At 27.3% G+C, this 9,904-nt stretch overlaps 1 protein-coding gene across 2 annotated transcripts; it reads right to left on the reverse strand.

Moving 5' to 3' along the window:
* Positions 1–2,171: 2,171 nt before the first annotated feature.
* Positions 2,172–6,509, reverse strand: LOC130954891 (thioredoxin-like protein CITRX, chloroplastic). Of its 2 annotated transcripts, XR_009076472.1 has the most exons (5): positions 6,203–6,509; positions 5,591–5,713; positions 3,741–3,821; positions 2,984–3,164; positions 2,172–2,695 (listed from the first exon to the last, which is right to left on the reverse strand). XR_009076472.1 is itself a non-coding variant. In XM_057881665.1 (4 exons), the coding sequence occupies exons 1-4, from the start codon at positions 6,419–6,421 to the stop codon at positions 3,048–3,050; spliced, it is 540 nt and encodes a 179-aa protein (XP_057737648.1). In that variant the 5' UTR covers positions 6,422–6,509; the 3' UTR covers positions 2,745–3,047. The 2 variants fall into 2 exon arrangements, 1 of the variants encoding a protein (XP_057737648.1); XM_057881665.1 differs by lacking the exon at positions 2,172–2,695 and having other exon boundaries at positions 2,745–3,164.
* Between the last annotated feature and the right edge of the window lie 3,395 nt (positions 6,510–9,904).

The raw sequence follows: 9,904 nt of genomic DNA on the forward strand, positions 1-9,904 counted from the left end.
CCAAGCTTTCTAATTTAGATTGGATTGCTTTTTTTTTTTGCTATTAGTTATTTTTTTTTAATTTTTTTTCTTTTTTTAGTTACGTGTGTTTATATAAAAGGAATTAATGTACAAGCACGGAAAAGAAAAGAAACAAAAATTAGAAAGGAAAGGAAAGATTCATTGTATTTGTGGCATTCAAACTTTTTTTGTTTGTTTAGGGCGTTTTACTTTGTGGACGAGTAATTTGAAGTAATCTTTGACTAATTATCTTAATGAATTAAACAGTCCATTTACCTATAACAAGTTAATTTTAACTCACGCTGTTTTTCTTCCTGTTTCTTTTTTTTTTTTTGCGTTTTTTCAACGACGTCTGTTTTATTTTATTTTTATTTTTTATTGTTGTTGTTAATGTATTTTTTTTATGATACAAAATTTATTAGAATAAAAATATAACAAAATTTTTTAATTATAATATATAATTTTTTAATTTTTATATTAAAATTTTATCATAAATGTATAAAAATATTTTTTTAATATATTTTTTATATTTTTTAAGTTGAATGAATATATGTTAATTTTTTTTACGTAATTTTACAGCATGCGTTTTTTTATTTTGTTTATTCTTGTTAAAAAGGTAAAAAAAAATTGAGAAGGTAAAATAAAAAAAAATAAATTAAAAAAAAGATGATAATAAAAAAGAAGAAGAAGAAATACCAACAAAAAATTAGAAAGAGGAAGAAATTATATAAAACTTATCAGAATATAAATAGATTGAAATTCCTTAATAATAACATAAATGTTCTAATTTTTACAAAAATATTTTTTTAATGTATTTTTTTTTCTTTTTCTTATTTCTGTCATTATTTGGGTCAGACAACGTTATCAATATGACAAATTTTACGATAACAATAACAGTAACCACGATAACGATAATGACAATACATATAAAAAGAAGACAGCAATAATTATAACGATAATGATCATAATGACGAAGATAATGAAAGAAAATGAAAAAAAAAAAGAAAAAAACAATTCTAATAAAAAAAAAAGAGGAGAATGAGAAAAAGATGGCAGTAATGTTGGTAACAACAATAATAAAAAAAATAAAAAAAACCACAACAAAATATGAGAGATGACAAAAAAAAGAAAAAAATATGCAGCAGAAATACAAAAAAATATATATACATGTGAGTGTAAATAATTTAGTTGCACATATTTAATTAAATAACTTATATATAGAAATTAATTCTCAATTAAAATACAACAAAAACTTAGAAGTTAGGACCATAACCGCCAAGTTGATGTCAAACATATAAATAAATGAACTTTTATTTTTTTGTTAAAAACTAATTTTTATATATTTTAGAATTATACATAGATAATTAATTATATAAAATATCTATAATTAAGTAAAATTATCTTTTTATTAAAAAAGGCTAGAAATAAATAAATAATTGTTTGAGGGCATTATAAAGTGATAAAGGAGGCTCTTATAATACTATCAATTCGAATTTATCGTATATGAACACAAGATACCAACAATATAAATATACAATTATATAAATTTTAAATTTTTAAAAAATACACAGATAAAATATAAAATATTTTTATTTCAATAAATAATTATATATATTATTTTTAAAATAAATTTAAAAATAATATATATTATAAGTAAATTACATATTTAAATATATGATAACATTTAAATATATTAAAATATATTAATAATTTTTTTAGTAAGAGATAATTAAATATCAGAAAAAATACTTATCGAACATTGTGAATGAGTGTGGTAGCTTTTGTAGTTGCCATTTTGCCAATTTGCTACATTGTGCTATGGGCTTCTTTGCTGTTTTCTTTGGGAATTGCGCTTTAATTTGAGCTTCTCAATGTCTTAAAATAATTTTTAATTTCTTTCTGGATGAAACTCATCGACTGAAATAAATAAATTCCTTCGCAATCATATGAAGCAGTGTTTTCTTCTTTTTCGATAATAGTGTTTTCTTCTTCCTCCTCTTCTTCATTCTACTACTTTTTCACACTCAAAATATTTATTTTTAAAAAATAGAGTAATTTGTAAATGCAATAATGTTATTTAATTCCTTAATGCAAATTGCGGATATTATGTTATAATAATATTAATTTTTAAAAAAACTTTGTAAATATAAAATGTGTTAATAAGGCGGCGTCGTTTTTCTTACACTTAATTATTGGACTCTAATTATTCTATTTAAAGGTTTAGGTTCTAAATAATAGCATTGACAAGATTAACCTAATTTAAAGAAGAACAATTAGTTTGTGGTAGAAACTCAGGTGCAGTCGACTTCACGTGAAGTCGATAACTGAAAATCGTTAGATAATTTGACTGATTTTACTAAATTTTCATCTAACGGTTCTCAACTATCAACTTTACATGAAGTCGATTGCACCTGAGTTTTAACCCATGCGAGTCCAAAATCAAGAACTAATCTCTAATTTCATCATCGTTCACTTCAATGAAGAGAGAATGGTCATAAAACTTGTTGCTTCTAAAGATCAAATTCGAAAAATAAGATTTAAACAACTCAAACAACTACCTGATGCTACATTTCATGTATCTTGCAAGCAAATCTGACAATGTAAGCTTCATTCTCGCTGAAGCCTGTTTCCTTGTCTTCTGTTTTTCGTTTTATTATTTCATAGGATGTTAGAAAACCATTCTTGTCACTTGCAACTGCAACCCCAAAATATAAAAATAAAATAAAAAAGTAAGCTGAACATATGAGAAATACATGGGCTAGAATTAGTTGGAAATAATTGCATGATTTTATATTTGATAGGAATGGAGTGCACATACAAGATTGTGTTACAATGTTTTCATGTATTTGCACATCCCATGTGACACTAAAAGAACATGTCGAGCTCAAGGCTTACACAAATTTATCATACAATTTATGACATTCAAATGCTAAAAAATCATATGAATTGGTTAGCTCTTCAAATTGTGTTGTGGAGAGGTTACCGTTACACCAGACAGGATATTGCAACCCCACTTTCTTTATGGCGAATCAGCACCATCTAATGTCTCACATTTCATTGTCAATGATGTCCCTCATCATCTGTATCGGGACCAGCCCTTCGGTTCGGATCGCATCCTTGTTCGGATCCGGACTAATGAAGAACACAGTCGGGAGCCCTCGGACCTGAAAGATATGGAGATTTAAGCGTCATTGAGAAGATGTCTTCAAAATGGAAACAAGAAAGGAAGACGCTTGTGTCTAAAATCTAGATCTGATGCTAATGTTTGTAAAAACAACCAATTAAATATTAGTGCATGTCAACAGATATGTAAGATCTAACTATTTTATTGTCTTGAATAAATAAGGTAAGTACATCAAAGTCTATGATATGAACATATAAAACCGAAAATCAACTATCAAATCAGTCATCTGTATAGAATATGAATACACACTGAAAATGTGTAAAACAACACATATATATACACAAATACATGATAGCCCATTTGATTGCTAATTTTTAATGTATACATAACATTTTCTATATGCATATGTCTGTGTTGAAAATAGCAGATTGTGTGTCATTGTGATATTTCGGAAAAAATTATGAGATCAGACTGTAAATCCCAATTTATTATATTTGGATTTCACTCGAAACATCACAATCCGGTAATTTTACACAAATGGTTGAATTTTGGTGATGTGAAGTTGTTTTCTTTTTAATTTAGTAGTTTATTCGAATGATGGAAAAGAGATTAATACCTGCATGTCACGTGCAAATTCATATTCATCATCTGTATCAACCTTCACAATCATCGCATTCTTCTCGTACTCAACTGCAAGCTGAAAAAATCTAAATGGTAAGTTGCTTCTGATCTATCCAATTTACTAATCACCACTGAGATCATTCATAAGTACCATCCTAATAAGAAACACAATTTCAGTTAAATAATGCTGTTATCATAAATTAAGATAAAATCATGCAAATCTTGATACATAAGGTTAGTGCAAAAATAATTGATAGTTCTCAGGGAAGGTGTTAAGTACCTAAAGCATATAAAACAGTTATAATCAGATCCAGGAGATTTTGTGCATTCTAACAGATGACGATGATGATGACGACGATGATAATAACATGATTATTGGAAAGGAAATTGTTCCTTTGAAATAATTAGTATTAGACAAGTTAGCTAATACCAGTATGAAATTTCAGTAAAAATAATGTAAACTTATTCTGCTTGTAAATTGGTTGCAAACTCAGGGCATGGCACTCGGCAGAAATTACTTTCTAATTTTACTTAGAATATTATGAACAATTTTACAATCCATTAGTTAGTACTGATATTTTCTTCAGTAAATTCTGGAGAAATTCAAGGATTGGAGCTCCAATTACAGGAAAAAGAAACAAGACTGTCCATTAAAATATTCTACATTATTCTGCTTGAGCACAACATAATCAAACTCTCCAAACTTTTTGACTGAAAGAGTCCAACTAATTTTGACTGAAAGAAACGTAAGTAATATTCTATTTTAGGCTGTTTTCCCACAAGTAATATCTTATCTAATAAACCTTGTTAACTTAAAAACATTTATTTTCCACTAAGTTCATCCTAGCACAGTAAGAGAATAATGGTGATGGATAAAAAATGCAGTAGCCATAATTTTGAACATATCCTTGGAAAGTTTCATGAATTCTTAATCATCCCATCTTCCCTAACATAATAAGAAGTGTTAAGATCTTTCACTCTCTTCCAAATTTTTCACTTCTGCTACCAATATAGTTTGGAAGAAAATCCCCATCACTTAAGGAATGTGCTTGCAATAAATACACCACATTTTGTGGTTGATCAGACCTAACCACATACTCTCCAATAGAAGGAGACCCGGAACAATGCATACAAACGAGATTTCAGATTTCTTGTCATATTACATAATGATGAAATTAATAATTTCACAAAACCAAATATATTCAAATATGAAATGACAAAAGATTTGAACTATATAAAGCAAGCCATTATGCCTTCAAATAATTGACTTCAAATTTGTCAAAACCAGCTATGGCCATCTGTAAAGAACAATGCTCCTAACAATGCTCTTGCAATAAATACACTCTGTTTTGTTATTGATTAGTTTAACCAAATACATCATCAAATAGAAGGAAATACCTAACACCAGGGCCAAGGAAAATGAACAAGATTACAAACTCATTGTCATATTAGATAATTAACCATTTAACAATGTCTTAAAAAAAACCTGTTCAAATATAAAATGGCAATAGAATTTTGAAATATCAAAAAAACCATTTCCATTAGCCTCCAATTACCCACAATAGCTGTTACTTTCTGCAAATAATTGAGATAAATATCGATAAGAATCGAATTTTCAGGTGTGTAAACCGGTTACAAGTAGATCTTTGTTCAACCCGGTGACGCCAAAGGTTCAAAAGATTAAAAACTCAAAAATGATAACAATCTTCTTCTATCTCTATGGTAATACACGCAATTTGCTTTCTAGAAATTTGAAACCAACATCACATAAGCATTCAAGGATATACAAAATGACGAAAACAAGAGTTAGTTAAGCATTTACTTCATCAACTAAACCACATATACCATTTCAAGTTCTTGAGCCATTAAGATGCAGGGTCCACACCATGTTGCATAAAAATCAATAATAAGAGGCACATTTCTTTCTCCCTTTACAAGCTCTTGAATTTCCTCTGCTGACAACTTTTTCTGCAAATCCAAAATAACAAGCAATGCCATTACTACTAGAAAATACATCAACATTTTCATAATTAGTTCAACAAAAAAAAAGAGTAAGAAAATAAAAAATTCTTTCTTTACATAAAAGTTACCAATAATGTAAAAAATTAGTGTTCAATGCTTTTATTATGCATTTTTTAAAATAAAAAAAATAAAAATTTCTACTAATACTAACCTTTTAACATGTGCCAGACACATGATATCTAAACCCTAAAATATTTTAGGTGGAAAGAATACTCGTGAATTTCGGTATGCAGATGAATTGGAATCACTAAGCGCGAATTAGTATGTAATATGTCACTTAATTAGTGAATTTAAGTATGATTTGCACTGTAGGAAGCTAAAAAGCAAAAAAATTACAAAAAGAAAAGAAAAATCCATAACCTAAAATTTTTTATTGTTGAAAAATGTTTATAAAATTGAAGTAATTTAAGAAAGATAAGATAATATGGGACATACCACGAGGTAATCTTCTCTGACGTATTTACCCTTGGGAGGGTTGCATAGGAATTTTCTTGGCATGGTGGAGAGTGAGAAAGGGGAATTGGTTCTTGTTGAAAAGGTAGGGTTGTTGTTGTTGCGAAGAGAAACGGAGAATGGTTTGGAATTGGAAGAGAAGAATGAAATGGGTGAGAGTGTGAGTGTGGCCACACTCTGATTGCAATGGAGAAGAACCATTTTGAGGGGAGGAGGAGAAGAAGAAGAAGAAGAAGAAGAAGAAGAAGAAGAGTTTGGGGTTTATGTTTCTGTTATGGGGTTTATCTCTTTTACATTTTTCAGCTCCGTATTCTTTTTTATTTTTAGATTTTTTTTCCTGGAAAAAAGGAAACATGTAATAAGTCAAATTAAGGATAATAAATTGTTTTTCAACTAAGGATTAGTGGGTGGTTAGTTTATTCATCTACTTAAATTTCGTCGAGAATTCAAATTTTATTCTATGACAGATTAATTTTTGATTTGTTAGACTAAGAAATCAGTTGACTACACTAAAATGTTGGACTTAATAATAAAATAATTATTTATAAAAAATATTAAAATTTTTAATTATTTATTTTTTGATAAATCTTTTTATTACTTAACAAATTTTTGATGTAAAAATATTTTGAGGCTGTCATTTTTTTTTTGTTTTTCACGATATCTCCCAACCCAGTAGATCGATAACTAATCTATCGCAGTACTAAGTTCTATTTAAAAATTTGTCATTGATCAATGAATTATTGCATGTATAAGACGAAATTCAAGGCTGCCATTTTTCAATTCACCTTTTTTTTACCAAATAATTTAATTTCATTACTCAAAGATATAAGGTACAACGTTGACTCATTGAGAGATTAAGACTAAGAAGGAGAATAAAAAACCCTGAATTTAGTAAAAAAAAATTGGGTTGAATGGGTCAATGGGCTATTGGGTTTGGAAATGGATTGGGCCTGGGTTATAGGTTGTTGTAGGCCTTTCTTCTTTACTTCCTTTTTCTTTTTAACCCGACTTAAAACCAAATAATCAGCAAGACCAAAAAAAAAATTTAATTATCAGCTATTGCATGTGTATGATATAAAGTATAAACTATGATTTGATTATTATATGATACATCAATTGCAGATAACATTTTACGAAAGAAAAATTTTTCTATCTTCAAAGATTCGTGAGAAAAGAGAATATGAATTGATTCGGAACATATTAAGTCAATCTATTCGACCTACGTCATAAAGAAGAATAGTTCATTACTTTTTGGTGTTTTCAGATACCCCTAATATACTTTCAACATAACAATAACAAAGAAGAAGTGGAAACATAAAGAAAAGGACAGAAATGGAAAGGAACCAATCAAAATGGATTATAGCAAGCGAAAAAGCTCCACCGTTTATTGGAATTGAGTTGAATAAATGACCAAAGTAAAAAAATTAATTAAAAAACTAATTTGAATTAATCGAATACCGAGCTTAAGCAAATATTAGAAGTTTAAATTTATGTCATAATTTATTAGCTAATAAAATTTCAAATAAAACTTAAATCTGCTATAGATTAATTTTTAGTCTCTTAGACTGAAAGATAAGCATAAAAAAAAATAAATGGATCTCTAATTTTTAATTCGAATACACATAAGATTTTTTACTAATTAAAAATACAAAAAGGTCTCCGATTTTTTAAAATATGAAATATTTAAATTTTTTTATTTAAAATATATAAAGACTAATTGGCCTTTTAAAAAAATTTAGATATTACGCGTTTTAAAAAGTGTTGAACGTTTTTATATTTTTTGTTAATAGATACTTATTTGTCTTCAAAATAAAAAATTAAAGACTTATTTATCATTTGCTCAAAAAATAAATTAAAATATCTGCTATATATGATTCCTCAGCACAATGACTAAAAAGGAGTCTTCATTAGAAAGCCATTAGGATTAGTGGCTATGAATCACCAAAAATACCTTTCAAAAGGCACATAAAAATAGAGCTAACACAACAAATAAAAGTGCAACCATCTTAGTGACATGGAGAAGAGAAAGTAAAGAAAAAAATAATTAAAAAGTAGACCATAAAATGGAAAGGAAAATGACAATAATGGCTATATATATATATGGCCAAGTCTCTGGTGGCCATGCCTATGGTAACTAGTGGTGGCTATAAAATGCACCTTTAATAAAATTTAAAGATGTGCTTACGTGGCAAAATCAAAACCACACATTCTAAAATCACATTTTTCACTTAAAACCGTAACTCTTCACAAAGAAAAGCGTTACCTAATGGAAAAAAGTAAATTAGAAGATTTAAGAGAAGAAATAATTAAGTTATCAAAACTAATAGATCAAAGATTAATGATTTTAACTAATGTTAACTGTAATGACACCGAATTCTTAAAATCAATACAAAATTATTTTTCTCAAAATCTTTATTTTACTATAAGTTTTATTGAAGGACTTCAAAAATCTGAAAAAACTTATTTTTCACACGAAAATTCTAAAAAATGTTACCATGGAAATGATTCCCCACATCTATATCATACTTTTAACCCACAATTAAATTCTATAGTAGATATGCTTGAAGAAATATTAACATCCATAAAATTTCAAAGAAATAAGGAAAAAGAGAATCCCAAGGAAGAAAAATTTCAAAACATAATCAACATAACATATTTAAAAGTAAAACAACCACTAAAATTATGAATATTGAAGAAAAATTAGAAGAAGTTACAATGCTTTTTAAACAATTAAAAATGGCTCAAGAAAATAATATTATGGAACAGGAATTTCAAATAGAAGAAGAATTAGTAAATTCTAAAAATATAGAAAATGAAGAACATATCTTAGATTATTCAAGTGACGAAGAACCAGCAATTCCAATACAAGTTAAAAATGAAGCTGGAACATCTAAGGATAATCAATCTCAATTTAAATGGGAAACAGGTTTTGATAATTATGCTTTTAAAAAGGGTTTATAAATAAAGATTCAAAATATACAAAAATACCATCAAATACGTCCCTAAAATCCAGGAAATAGAAGGAGAAAGAATGCTTGACTTAGACTGTAAAAAGAATGAAAAAGAAATTTTCGAAAATTGGTTGAATTCCTTTTTATTAGAAGCTTTTACTAATCCAAAGCTTAGTGAATTGTCTGGAAGAGATATTTGGAATTACATAGGGTTTCATACTAAAGGAACTATAAGAGATTATATGACATCAATAGAAAACCAAATAATAGAAGATTTAGCAACAAAAGCAACAGCTTATGATAAGATATTATATAATGATGATTCTATAAAGAATTTTTTGGAAAAAATATTATAGATCATAAACAAGAAGTCTATAATAAAGAATATCAAGAAGCAAAAAACCATTTAGCTAATATTCAGATATATGATCTATGTAATGTGAAATCTTATATATGCGAACATAGAATACATTATTACAAATTAAAAGAAGAAGATAAAAATCATTATCTTAGTATGTATATAACAAAACTTCCATATCCTGCTAATGAATTTATAATGGAAAGATTTATAAGAGAAATAAATAGAGGGACAATTGAAAATAATTTTGGTGGAGCAATCTCTGCAATAAGAGAGAAAATAAAAGAACATTGTATGCAAGAAGCAACTCAAAAAAGATTTGCGAATATAATTAGAATTTGTTGTCAGGATAATGAAGAGATACCCCAAAAATAT

This window comes from Arachis stenosperma, chromosome 10, assembly GCF_014773155.1.
Source record: "Arachis stenosperma cultivar V10309 chromosome 10, arast.V10309.gnm1.PFL2, whole genome shotgun sequence".
NCBI lineage: Eukaryota > Viridiplantae > Streptophyta > Magnoliopsida > Fabales > Fabaceae > Arachis > Arachis stenosperma.